Consider the following 13,696-nt stretch of genomic DNA (forward strand, 5'->3'; position numbering starts at 1 on the left):
AAAAACCAAGTCGTTTTGTCATCAATAATTTTGATGCCCCCACAATGTCGTTTGGGCCCTTCCCTGTTGCGGGCACTTAGCCCACCCACACAAGTAAGGTAGTAGTTTTAGCAGGAGACCAGGTTGAATGCTGGGTGGTAGGAAATTTGTGCCAGCTGGGTGGTCCCAAAACTTGCCAACACCGAAATGTGAGGAATACATGCTTTTTTAAGCTAAGTTTGAGGTTTGCAGAGGACACTGGGTAACAAAATGGTGTGAGAGCCTAGCAATTCATCCCACCCAGCTACTCCTAGGTATCCATTTTTCAAAAATGTACAGGTCTGCTAGGTTTCCTTAGATTTCCGCTGAGCTAGGACCCAAAATCCACAGCTAGGCACACTGCAAAAGAAGGATCCGTTTTCAGCGAAAAAATGTGATGCCCATGTTGCATTTTGGACCATTTGCTGTTGTAGGCACTAGGCTTACCCACACCAGTGAGGTACCATTTTTATTGGGAGACTTAGAGGAATTCTGAGTGGGTGGAAGTTTGTGACTCATCACAGTTTCCAGAACTTTCCATCATAGAAATGTGAGGCAAATGTTTTTAAGACAAATTTTGAGGTTTGCAAGGGATTCTGGGTAACAGAACCTAGTTAGATCCACAGACGTCACCCCATTCTGGGTTCCCTGCTTGTCTATTGTTTTAAAAAGTAAATGTTTGCTAGGTTTCCCTAGGTGCCGGCTAAGCTAAAGCCCAAAATCCACAGCTAGGAACAATGCAAAAAAAAAACTGTCAGTTTTCAGTGGAAAACTAGTGTGTCCATGATGCGTCTTGGGCCATTTCCTGTTGCAGGCACTAGGCCTACCCAAGCAAGAGAGATACCATTTTTATTAGGAGACCTAGGTAAGCACCAAAATAGTAGAACCAATGTTATTACCAATTGTCTTTCTCTGAATTTGTGCTTCCCAAACGAAAGGCAGTGTGTAAAAAGAAGTAATTTAGAAAAAATTTCCACTAATTCACATGCTGGTATGGGAACTCACAAATTCAGAGATGTTCAAATAACCACTGCTAAACTCCATATCTTGTGCCCATTTCACAAATACACAGGTTTTCTTGATACTTTTTTCACTCTTTATTTTACAAAATGAATTGATGTATAACTGGTACACATTGAAAAAACATTGGAAGGTGCAGCTCAGTTATTGGCTCTGGGTAGGTTGGGCGAACCTACAAGCCCTATATATCCCCACAACCTGAAGGGTCAAGCAGATCCAATGGTATATTGCTTTTGAAAATCTGCCATAATTAGAAGTTACATATGAATACGTAGGCCCAAATGGCTGTTTTTTCCAACTCAATTTCAATATTTTTTTTATTTCAACGGTTACATCCTATAGGAAACCCTTGAAGGATCTACACAAATGATCCATTTCTGAATTCAGAATTTTGCCTTCTTTTCAGAAATATATAGCTTTCCTTTATCCACCACTGGTTTCATACCCATTTCTAGCACTCACTGGAAGGAGGTTGAAAGCACAAAAAATAGGAAAAATGGGCTATGCCAAAACTGTATTGAAAAATGTGGTTTTCCTGACAAACGTTTGTCTGTTCCTGAAACCTGGGAAGGTGATGGTTTTAGCACTGCAAACCTTTCGTTTATAGCATTTGCAGGGGTGGAAAAAAACAGACGCGTTCTTCTGCAGCACTTTCCCCCCCCCCCCCCCCACAAAATCACACAAATTTTGCTGCATTCTGTCTAATTTTTCAGCCCCCTCCAGGGAAATCCACAAACCCTGGTTAACTTTAGAATCCCCATGATGTTGGGGCAAAAGGACGCAAATTTGGCATGGGTTTCTTCTTATGTGGACAAAAAGTTATGGAGGCCTAAGTGTGAACTACCCCAAATAGCCAAAAAAAGGCTTGGGGAGGGGGGTGGCCTGGCAGCGAAGGGGTTAACATATGCGCCCAGGAATTGCAAATAATCAACAAATAACCAAAACAATCCTGGAAATTAAATACTGGCCAAAATAACACTGTAATGACTCCCTACAGTTTGTGCAGCTATGTGGTGAAAAGTACAGCAAGATATATGAATAGATCAGGCAAGCTGTAAGGCAGCATTCCAACTGCAAAAGATCACACCACCTGAGGCATTAAGGCAGTTCCAGCTTAGCGGCACACTGCAGATTTAGTAAACCTCTCACTTATCTAGATATATTCAGTTAAATTTCCTGGACATTTTGGGGTTAACGGTTTTGTTTTCCTCCTTTTGATTATAAGAAAGCACGTGTGGGCTCTACAGATGCTGTGAGACCACCTGGTACTGCACAGGCACCATTACCTCTTTTGCAAAGCTGGGCATACATATTTTGTCGACAAAACGAGTTACTATCTGCATCTTGCAGCCATTGGTATTTTTCTGCTTCGGACTTTTGGATCAATCCAGTGTTCTCTGGTGGTGACCAGTCAAGCGGCGCAGGTTTGTATCTGGAAATGACCCTTAGCTGTCAGCCTCCGATTGGCAAGGCGGGCAATGGGCCATTGGCCGATTGGCCTGTGATTGAGGGCCATTGGTGAGACTTTTTTGTGGTTTTCTCAGTCTCCATTGCAAAGGCACAACATCAAAGATTGTTGTTAAAGCCTTTGCATACATCTAATTTACTTGATGTGAAGCACAATAAGGTCAGGCTACGGCATCGTCAACAGCATCGTCAACTGCAGAATGACAATGGGCTGCTCTGTCACAGCATGAGGTGTGCGTGCCCTCCCCAGGTGTGACAGAGGCCACAAGGAGCTGCTGATGGGAAGCCATCAGCACTTGCTTTGTATGGGACTAGCGTAGAACAGAGAACTTTAGTGGGTGATGGAGGGGTTGGAGAGGGTCAGCAATGGTGCTCCTCAATTTATTTTGTCTCCCTCCCCTGCATGCACCAGGCATGGAAAACTTAGTATCTACTTGACTTATTTGCCTGTCAGAAATCAATTACTGCAGGTCGTGGCCTTAACCCACTTTGAAACTGGGAAACCAGGTTTGAGCCCCAGCAACAGATCAACGTCCTGTGATCCTGGGCAAACCACTTAATCTACACAGGCCAAAAATAATAATAATATGACCTTCTGTGATGATTTTGTGCTATGCAAAACTGCATTATGTGAAAAAACGGCACTATTTTATTTAAATGTTAACATTTACACACTAGCATTATTCCCTTTATTGGAGCTTACATGTGAGGCTTGCAGCAAGTTAAAAAAAACAGAGGCACCTTTCACCAGTCTCTGAGCATTGAAGGGCCTCTCTTAAAGCTGCAAAAAATGTGAATATCTAAAACGCACAGGGTTGGTGTAGAAGGCAGTCTGGTGCCGTTTTCTGTTTCCCAGCAAACATTAATCAAAACATCCACAGCAAAGTAGGGGAAAAAAGTAATGTATGAGTTACTGGTATTTTTCATAATTCAGAGCTTCCAACGTATGTTTTTTTTCCATTGGAAAGTTCATTTTCAATCTAAGTACTGGTCCTAGAAGGCCTAAAATGCTTTCAGTACTGCAAAGTTTGGCAACATTTAGCTCCATAATCCCAGTGAAGCAGCGTATAACCAAAGGTTGCGACCTGCGAAATTGGCCGACTTTTTTTGGCTGGCCGGGCCTGGCCGTGGCCCCAGTACAACCATGTTAGTCGTGATACGAACCGATGGCTGAGAGACTGTCCCGTCTGCTGGAGACACATTAACAGACAGCGCTGCCTCTTGTGGTGAAAAGGGAAAACTGCCGAGGCTTCCAGAACTGTCACCATCTATGCTCAACTAACACCGTCAAATCAAATAAAACACCACATGGACGTTCGGTGGACTATGGCATTCGGCTACTTGGCATGTTCCTAAATACAAAAAAGCATTCTCTTAAACATTCTCGAAAGCAAACACTGGGTGTGAAGTCGTCGAAACACTATTTTTGTCATCAGCTACTGGCTTTTACTGTGCAATTTAATGTGACCCTTACCCAGCGTTACCGATTGAGATGCAGAGGAAATATATGCATTACCCAAAGGGTTCCGTTGTGACGCTACTTTTCAGGCGCAATCATGAAAAGTGCAGACGAAGTAGTAGAAATGAACCCTAAAACAGGCGTGTTCCGCACTAGAAGAAACACTATGATACACAAAGCAGAGAGCGCCACCTTGGCAATGTCATGTTTTTCCTGAGTGCCAGTGCGGTGTCACTATAAGGGGCATTGTGGCAAAAGGACAGATTAGCTTCACTGTCAAGTTGGAAAGGGGGTTATTTGAGGATACCGACAGCATCACTCCGACTGAAGGCTCAGGCGCAGAGGACTGAAATTTCAAAAATGACAACTATTAAAAAAAACTATAAAAAAGTGCCGGGTTTAAGGCATTACAATTATTTAGTTCCCTCCTTTGAGGAGCTTTTGGATGTTGTAAACGGACAACTAGACAGCATATACTTCGATAGATAGCTTCAGCGAATTGTTCAAAACATGCATACCTGATACTTGTCGAGTAACCGATCTAGTTCAAAGCATCCCGTGGACAGTTAAAGGTCGACTAACGTTACAATGCTCTGCTTCGCAAATCAAGGGAGAATTTAACGGCTTTAAAACCGTTCGCCGTCACCTCGGGGATAGTCAAAGGGCTAGTTGCCATTTCCGGGGCTCATATACCACATAGTGCCTTTTCGGGGGCTGCAGTCGTGCTCGCTGATGTAACTGATTTCTGCCCGGCTGCTAATTCATGAACATGTGCATCGTGTATAAAAATGAGAGCTAAAACTGTAGTTTCTATAGCACAAGCGGCGACCAGCGGCACAGATCTGCTGGGCTCTGCTATCCCGCGATCTGGGCTGCTTTAAAGTTTAGGAGTCTGAAGAGGGGTGGCCCCTTTTGCGGGGGTGGGGTGAGTTGGGTGGAGATGTCAATCTTCCTGGGACTTTCTCATGCAAGCCGAGAGCATGCATCCTTCCCTCCCCCCTTCCCCTTTTAAAGAATCCCACAGTGAAAAAAAAAAAAAAAAGTTAGACCACGACAAAACAGGCTGTACTAATGGTGTGGGGAGGAGTCCGGGAAAAGGGGGCTGACCCGTAGAGAGCCAGAACTGGAGTAAAAAAGCGAAGCGAGGGCTTGCGAGTGGAGCAAGGGACACGGCTGCAGCGCTTCTAATTCGTGTTGTGTTTGTTTTGCTTTTTCTCGCATGCATAATGAGGAGGCATTAAGATAGCATCCCGCTATTTAAGACCAGACAGGAAAACAAACCACGGCAGAAGGATGGCCGGCTGTGCCTACAGGACTTGTTGACAAGAGCAGGAGAAAGCAGAGGAGATCCTGTCTGTGTGTGTATACTACACCCCACTAAAGTTGAAGCTGGGTAAGGGTGCAAGCAAGGTTGCTATTCTGGAGTGCAGCCTCATTCCTTACCAGAGGATCAACTAACCACGAAATACGAAATCCCCGCTGCAGTAAAGAAAAGAGCGAAAAATGGATCAAGTTGCAAGGCTAGCCGCGAGACGAACCTGAGAAGCTGCTGGACTCGTCCCCGCCGTGTCCGCTTCTGTGCGCGGAGCTACAACGGACCTATTAAGGGCCGAGCCCCATGCGGACACCCTGTGACCGGACCTCGGCCAGCTTTGCTCGGGGGCGGCGCTGCCCGCCCTCCCCATGGCCGGCGTGCGGGTGCTGCTGCTGACAGCCGTGCTGCTGGGAGCCGCCGCCGGGCGCCGGCTCATCTGTTGGCAGGCGCTGCTACAGTGCCAGGGGGAGCCGGACTGCAAGTACGCCTACGGCCTGTACAGCGAGGCGTGCGAGCCCGTCCTACTGCAGCACGCAGACCTCGCCGGGGCCTCTCCTCCTCGCGGGCGCCGTTGCCCCAGCCACTGCATCTCCGCTCTCATCCAGCTCAACCAGACCCGGCACGGCCCGGCGCTGGAGGACTGCGACTGCGCTAAGGACGAAAGCTGCCGCGCCACCAAGCTCGCCATCGAGCCCTGCATGCCGCGAACGGGCGCCTCCGGGGCCAGCGTACTGGGCTGCACGGAGGCGCGGCGGCGCTGCGAGCGTGACGCCCGCTGCGGGGCTGCCCTGGGCCGCTACCTGGCGCACTGCGGCAAGCTCTTCAACGGGGTGCGCTGCGCGCACGAGTGCCTCGCCGTCATCCAGGAGATGCTGACGCTGCCCAAGGCAATGCTGCTCAGCGAGTGCGTCTGCGACGGCCTGGAGAGGCCCATCTGCGAGGCGGTCAAGGAGAACATGGCCCGCCTCTGCTTCGGAGAGGACACCGGAACCTACCAGGGGGGCGGCAGCAGCGGGGGCTCCTCGCCCGACGACGATTACTACGATAACTACGACGAGGACCTGCCGACTCGAGTGGAGCTCGAGGAGGCCAGGACCGTACAAGACACCGGCTCCTCGGGCGACCCCTCGATAGCTGCCCCTTCGCTGCTTCTGGCGGCATGGACCTTGGCGACGTCCATCTTGTTCTCGTTGCTATAGCACGCGCGGATGCCGCCCGGACGACGCTTCTGCCTCCCAATGCGTGCTGCTGGCACTTGCGGCGCTGCGCCCGACCTCTGACACGGAAGTACATCACGGCCTAACTTGAACTTATCACAATTGAAAATGCATTAAAACTGCCCGACGTTAAGGAGGGTCAAGGGAGGAAATTGTCTGTCTTTGTACTAAAAGTGAGAGACGAGTCTGCCAAGCGAAGGTAACTTGTGGGTTGTCGTTTTCCGCAGCCTTGGCTGCAGCTCTTGACAGCATCTGGGATGCCACTAGCCTCTACAGCGCCCATTGTGACTGCCTAGAACCTGCTTCTTAAAGTGTTTTCAGCTGTGTCTTATGTGTGGTGACAAGTTTGCCCGACCCGTTTCTTTCTCTTTTGTCTGGTACTTGTAGTTTAATGAGGTGCATTCTAAATGCAAAGCGAGAAGTAGCAGACTGAAAAAGAAAGAAGCAGGTAATGGTAAGCAATTTACTTGGCCCCGCGCATCTTGAGATTTTGGCTCTCTTCACGGGTTTGTTGAAATGTGCCAGGGGCATTCATCGACTGGTGCAAAAGTGAACTTAATTATGTGTACTATGCAATATGAACTTTCCAGGGGAAGCGACTGGTGGGGCTTGTGTCAATTTTTGCCCTTATTTAAAATTATGTAATCGCTGTTTCTCTGCCAGCAGAAGGCGAGCTACAAACCCCTATTTGGTGCCTGTGATCTTCTTCCGTGTCTTTGATGGTTCGCTGACATCCTGGATCACTTTTGTACATTGTATTTTGCCACTACCAAGGACGATAAACCGTATTCCAAGTGCCCCAAAAGAAGACTTTACTTTCTTCCTTTGCAACTTTTGTTTAAAGAAGAGCTCTGCACTGCCATCTTTGAAAGACACTTTCAATTCGATAAACTTATAGCATAACAGCCTGGGACTCTTTTTGGTATCTACTCTTTCCAGGTGTTTGGCTCTGGTACATCTTTTATATAAGTATATATGAGTAAATGTATTTAAAACTGGGGTTTGTTTCCAGTGATAACGCTTTTGTATATAAAATCCTATAAATTGTATTCTCTTGGGAATAATTTATTTAAAAATAGAGTTTAAATCTACATATTGTCAAGAAAATAATTAGTTTAATTCTTCTTTGAAAGGTACATATGTGATTTGTAAGGGACGCAAATAACAAGAGAAGTATGCTCTAAAACTCCAAATGTACAGTGTATTTTATAGAAGCTCAAACGTTCTTATTTTTTTGAGAGATTTTTATGTAAATGCATTTCAGATTTGTTTCAGTGCATTGTATTTTTATAGAAGGTATACAGATGACCCTTTTTATCTTTAAGAAAATATAATGGATTTTGCTTTGAAGTGCACATTAGTAAAATAAGATATTTTAAACAACAAAACTGTCTTGGTTACTTTGTTATGTATGCGGTAGATTCAGTGACTAATGTTTTGCAGCAATGTGGAGCAAATCAATTTTGCTGGGTGCCTACCTAATACAGGCTTCAGCAAACCGGTTTGGCTACACACTAAATTTCCCCATTGTTTTTGTTTTACACAAGAGCAAATTGTTGTGCAGTTCGTCTATACTTTGCTACGTATTTAAGAAAAGCGGAGGGATTTCTGCTCAACTGGTCCCTGCCTCATTTATGTATACAGCAACCATAGCGCGTCAATGTGCACAATTTTACTATAGCTAAATCTTAACATTTCAACCATAGCGCGTCAATGTGCACAATTTTACTATAGCTAAATCTTAACATTTCAACCATCAACGGTGCCTGTTGCCCCACTTTCCACAAACAAGCAAAACAGTCCTTGCAAAACGTGAATTTGCTCAGTTTTCCCCGTTGCAAACGTTATGTAATGTTTACAAAGTACTTAGTGACTGATGCTACCCTGGTTTTTATTGACACTCGAGAGGTGGACTCACAGAAAACCCTTTGATTTGAGTTATCGTTTTGTGTTTTAAAAATACATTTACGGAGGTGTGCTCAGCCATTATGTACATGCTTCTTTTCTGGCGGTGATGTGCGCAAAGATTAACTGGGGTTCAGAATCCAACAACAAACAATATATACAAAAATCAGAAGTAAAGTGTTTGCTGAAGAGTCATTGCGCTGCAAGGAAGCCACCAAGCAAACAAGGAGGGCTTGTGATATTGTTGCCAGGGGATGTTGTGCTTGTGGGCTGATGGCTGGTGTTCTGCCAGGGCTACTGATCTACACTCAAACGCCCTTAGATAAATAATTACACTCTTAAGCTGCGTCGAGTGCTGATACACTTGACCTTGTAAATAGAAGTGTTTGCAGTGGGAATAAACTCGGCCATTGGAAAATCTTTAAAACATTAACACAAAAGCGAGGGAGAAGGGGGAGCGAGAGAGAGATCGGGTCCTCGAGGGATTTCGGTTCAAACCGCGTCAGGCTAGGCACTTAAAAAAAGTTTATTTATCTTCCATTTCTGGTGTTTATTTAAAGGTTTTTTCCTCTCTTCTCTCAAAAGGTTGTGATTGGAAAGTCGGTCCAAAGAAGACTGAAAAAAGTTTAAGTGCCATGACAAATAAACTTTATCGGCAGGCTTTGACAGACTGCCAAATAAAAGGCTACATAGACCAACCCCCCAGTGCAGCGAGCGTGACCATCCCCTATTTATTCTTAAATGGAACCCTTATTTTATTCTGAAGATCACACCTTTTGATTGCCCTGTCAGCCTTTTTTCTTTGAGTTCCCCCCCCCCCCTTAACTCGCTCTTCACAAACACAAGGCCAGCTCTTGCACCTTGAAAACAAGACTCTTACAAAACCAAGCCATCTGCATGACTATGGTGTGAGCCTACTTAAGTGCTTTATTAAGTCACCTCAATGGTTGAGTAAACGCATTGTGAAAACAAAGCCGGAGGCCTTGTCTTTCAAAGAAAAGGACCAAAGGCAGTGCGGTGAAAAGACTTCGTGCAGAAATAATGAGTTTGCATTTTGTGAGAACATATGAAGCAGAGGATGTTCTTTTGTGGTTCTTGGACATAAACTTGCACCTTTATTTTATTTTGCATTGCGCTGATTAGTAGTCCACCGGGCAGAAGTAAATGTGTGCTCAGCCTGTTGTAGACCAGTGTTTCCTCCCAAGCGACAGAGCAAAGTGGCCAGGGACCGGCTAGTGACCACGTGCACTCAGTTGTACGATATACTCCTGAAGAAAAAATCTATGGGCTATCGAAACCGTTTGTAGTTTGCAACCGCAGCACAATATGTTGTGTGTTAATCCATTAAAAGGTTTGAAGACCACGGGGTTCTACGTAGTTTTGCATAGATGTAAAAATGGGAGCCCATGGATTTTGCATCGTTACTGCTCGTATATACTAAATGGGGGAAAACATTTCCACCTAACTTACTTCAAAAAATGTAAGCAAATCTCTGTCCGGTGTCAAATTCAGCGTGCCCCCGTGAACATATGCGTGCGTTTTTTTTCGTTTTACATTTGAGGTAAGCAGAAAACTTAATGAACACCCCACTTCGTCCTTTTTGTACCGATGCAAAAAAAAGTGTTATTGTGCGTTAACTGTAACTAGACCTCCATGCTCAATTTCCTCTGTTAAGTAGCAAAATACTTACAACATAGATTGCCATTGTAGTCGCACCGATGAAAAATGCCACGGTCTGCATTTGTACACGGGATAAACACCCCTTAAAACACCAAGACCCTGTCCGAAGGCCAGGTCCATGAGACCCCGTCTGCATGTTTTAGCCAGAGGCATTGCCGAGCTGAACATTCCTCTCTCTCTTAGCCAGGAGGCACTAAAGACATTTGCACGAGAAAGGGGTCCATGCTGGCAGCTGGACTGATAATTAACTACCACAATAAACTGAGGGCTTGATTTTTACAGGCCCCTGTCAAAAGCATCTGCCTGGAATAAATCAACACTGGGCGCTGCCGGGGAGGAGGGACACGAGTCATTCGACTTCCCCCTCATGCGTGTAGAAAGTGAACTCTGATCGCAGGGACCCTCCGCAATATTTACGGTCTCATTAAAAAGCAAAGGTGGTGGTGACCTCTGCTGAAGTCCTTCCGACTTGAAATGCAAACCACCACTGTCCCCGTGAGAAATATGCCAGTCGAGGTGGCTGTGCGTTTGTTATCTGACCAAGACAAGCCACAAAACTAACCTGTTTTACGCCCGAAACAAAAACTCACAATAACGGGGAATGGAGTTGGGGGGCTGGGGAGGCATTCTGGGAAGGCATGTCTTTAGCTCTCCTGTCTGGTTTCTCTCCCCCACTTTGACCAGACTTTGCCTCTCCCTGTTGAATGGAGTGGGGGGCCTCTGTTTAACCTAATGTAAAATAATCTAATGTGCTCTGTTCCTCCCCTCCCCCTTTTCATTCTAAGTTGAATCCTCGGTGACAGTTTATTTGTCTTTGCAGGCACTTGGGTGACAAATGTTTAAGGGAGTGGGGACAATGGTCGAGAACAAGGGGGCAGTTCATTGAACTGACAGTGACCATACAGTAAATGGCGCCAGGTTCAGGCTTGACTGGGCACCCATGAGCGCAGCGCGCCTTTTGTGCCCCCTCACAAAGGACGCAACCTGGGCCCTCTGTTGGTTTTAAACAATAATCAGCAATGTGCCAGGACAACCTAAAAATAATGTGAAACCAGGCGTCATAACAAGAGGCACACATCACTTCCATCATTTCGGCCCTGCGTTTGCCAACTTCTCTTTGTTTTCCTCTCATGATTAAGGGTCTGCGGGTGTTTTTAGGGAGTTAGCTGCATTAGCAGAAATCTGAGGGAACAGGGTACCAGATAATTCATGGAAAATACATCTTCCCTGTAAATTATTGGAAAATTTATAGGTAAGAGTGACAGTCTTGAAATTATGTGCTCTAGAACCACATCAGCTTAAAAAGGGAGGGAAAACTTTTTTTCTATTGCCGACAAGGTTCTCAATTATCTCCTTTCGGGAAGCCAGCAGAAAAATATCTCTTTACTCGTTAAGTTTCCTTGCACATTGTGAAATAGATGCCATTGCACATACATATCCTTATTAGTCCATTTAAAGGAAGGTTATAGAATAATTTTCTGCAAGTTTACCTATTACAGAGATTTTATATGCACAGTAACGTTTTCTTTACAAGTGTCCCTTTTGCACAGCTTTTATAAGTCAGATGGCACTGGACTACACAACAACACTAAAGCCAAGGTCAGTAAAATTATGTGATTCTGCAGCTGAGGCATTTTCTGCATATTGATGGATTTGCCACATAATTCATTATTTTTCGTTTGCAAATGTTATCAAAAATAGTTTCTAACTGAAATGGATCAAATGTTACTGAAAAATACCACCATGCTTGTTGCTACACAGTGGGAGGCAGTTTTTTCACGTGCGTGGCAGGACACCTTTCAGTTGTTGGTTACTGTATTTAGGAGCTACGCTGATGTTTTGGATGGAAGTTTTACCCAGGCAGCGCTGACATTTGTAAAAGTGAAAAACATGCAGAGAACTATTGCTTCAGAAAGTACAACATCATGCCGCATAATTTGGCTTTCCTCGCCACATAATTTAGTCAACTCCCCCCACATAATTTGAGCCTCACCTGTCGCATAAGTCCAGTGGTCCCGACTAAAGCTTATTGTAAGTGGCCCAGTAAATTGCGGTCAGACAGGTCGCAGTTATAAGTTTGTCAGACTTTATTGACACCTGGAGTTAAATTTCGGCAGGTGAAACCTGCCAACACTTAAGGTGGGAAAATACTTGGAACACTGAGATCTTGGTGCATACAGCACTAGCAAAATGTGCATGTTGTGCCTCATTTTGCAGGGCTAAATTCCGTATAGGCAGTCATTATCGCTCCTATTAAATTCATACAACAAAAGTATTGGATTTTAAAAAGTGCAGTAATTATAGCACTCTTCAGTGGGCCCTTCGAAATGAGCGCCTCTTTTCTGCCAAGCGTGTTGTTTGCTAAATGAGTTTTCATAAAAACGTGGAAAAAGGAAACCTTTTGCAATCCTTTCAATATGTCTGTAGAACGTTAGTAAGAATCCAACCAAAAAGCTTTGCACATCACACACCCTTAAACACCCCAAGACTAGTGTGTACGTTCTTAGTACCTCAGCTGAAACTACTAATCCAGTTGCCAGTTACAGGTTTGAGAAATGGCTTTGTGTGTATAATGCTTGAAAGAGAGCCTCCACTCTGAAGTTCGGTCAGCTGCAAAGATAAGCAGTGGCAGTCTGAATTCAAGGAATGAGCCCATCGGACTGGAGGCCCCTCCCTGAAGCCAGGGTCACGTTGCTGGGATAGAGACCAGCCTACAACAACTTGCCAAAAGCATTGAGACTAGAATTATAGATATAAGAGGTCTTTCCGAAATAAATTTGAGGGGCCATTTAGTCTAAGGAGAGCCTTAAAAGTGTTCGTGTGAGGCGTAGAAAGGCAAAGGGCGCAGTGATGCCAAATATGTTGATGCACCTTCCGTCTTAGAGGGGCGTACCAATGAGCGGTGCAGCAGGTGCAGCGGCACCAGGGCCCAGAGGTAGAAGGGGCTTAAACTGTGTACTGCTCTATTTGCATTTAAGAGGTCACACACTCATATGTTTTTTAAACAAAAGCCTGCCTTTGGCCATTCTCTGTGTTTACTGTTAGTACGGGTTGGGTTGGAAAGAACTGAGGAAAGGGATAAATAAAGAAAAGCGAGGAAGGGGTGAAAGGGGATGGTGACAGTGCAAAGAAAAGGGAGATATGAAGAACGGTGAAGGGGGATGTAATTAGGGGCGTAGCTTCGGGGGGAGGTGTTGTTGAGTTGTTACACCCTCTCACCCACCCCCAATAGATGCATTATTTAGTACGTAATTGAGTACAGGTGCCTTAAGTCGGCTATCGAGAGGTATCTCTCTGATTTCACCTTTTACAAACACACAGACAAAAACACACACGTATACATGCGGTCTCGTCTCTTCTTTGAAGGTCTTGAGAAATAGTGTTCGTTTTGCGAATTATTGTGCTTTAAATACCTCTAACAAGTGAGAGTAAAAGGGAGGAAGGAGATGGTTGGCGAGAGGGAGGAGAGAAGGAAAGGTAGGTAAAATAAAGAACGTGCACACCCATAGGCAGGGACGCAGCTATCATTGGTGCAGCAGGTGCAGTAACATCGAGGTCCACGGTTTAAGGGGCCCAGTGCACGCCAATTGTGTATTTTTTTATTACCGACCCAGG

The 13,696-nt window shown here is 45.2% G+C and overlaps 1 protein-coding gene and 1 long non-coding RNA gene across 2 annotated transcripts in view; one reads left to right on the plus strand and one right to left on the minus strand.

Moving 5' to 3' along the window:
- Positions 1-5,018, minus strand: part of LOC138287634 (uncharacterized) — a 241,012-nt gene extending 235,994 nt beyond the window's left edge. The window contains exon 1 of the long non-coding RNA XR_011202258.1: positions 4,483-5,018. This is a non-coding gene — a long non-coding RNA (uncharacterized lncRNA). The remainder of the gene's footprint in view (positions 1-4,482) is intronic.
- Positions 5,019-5,083: 65 nt separating this feature from the next.
- On the plus strand, positions 5,084-7,884 carry GAS1 (growth arrest specific 1). The gene has a single exon (XM_069228215.1). The coding sequence runs from the start codon at positions 5,648-5,650 to the stop codon at positions 6,476-6,478; it is 831 nt and encodes a 276-aa protein (XP_069084316.1). The 5' UTR covers positions 5,084-5,647; the 3' UTR covers positions 6,479-7,884.
- Positions 7,885-13,696: the final 5,812 nt, after the last annotated feature.

The sequence above is a fragment of the Pleurodeles waltl genome, chromosome 1_1 (assembly GCF_031143425.1).
Source record: "Pleurodeles waltl isolate 20211129_DDA chromosome 1_1, aPleWal1.hap1.20221129, whole genome shotgun sequence".
Classification (NCBI taxonomy): domain Eukaryota; kingdom Metazoa; phylum Chordata; class Amphibia; order Caudata; family Salamandridae; genus Pleurodeles; species Pleurodeles waltl.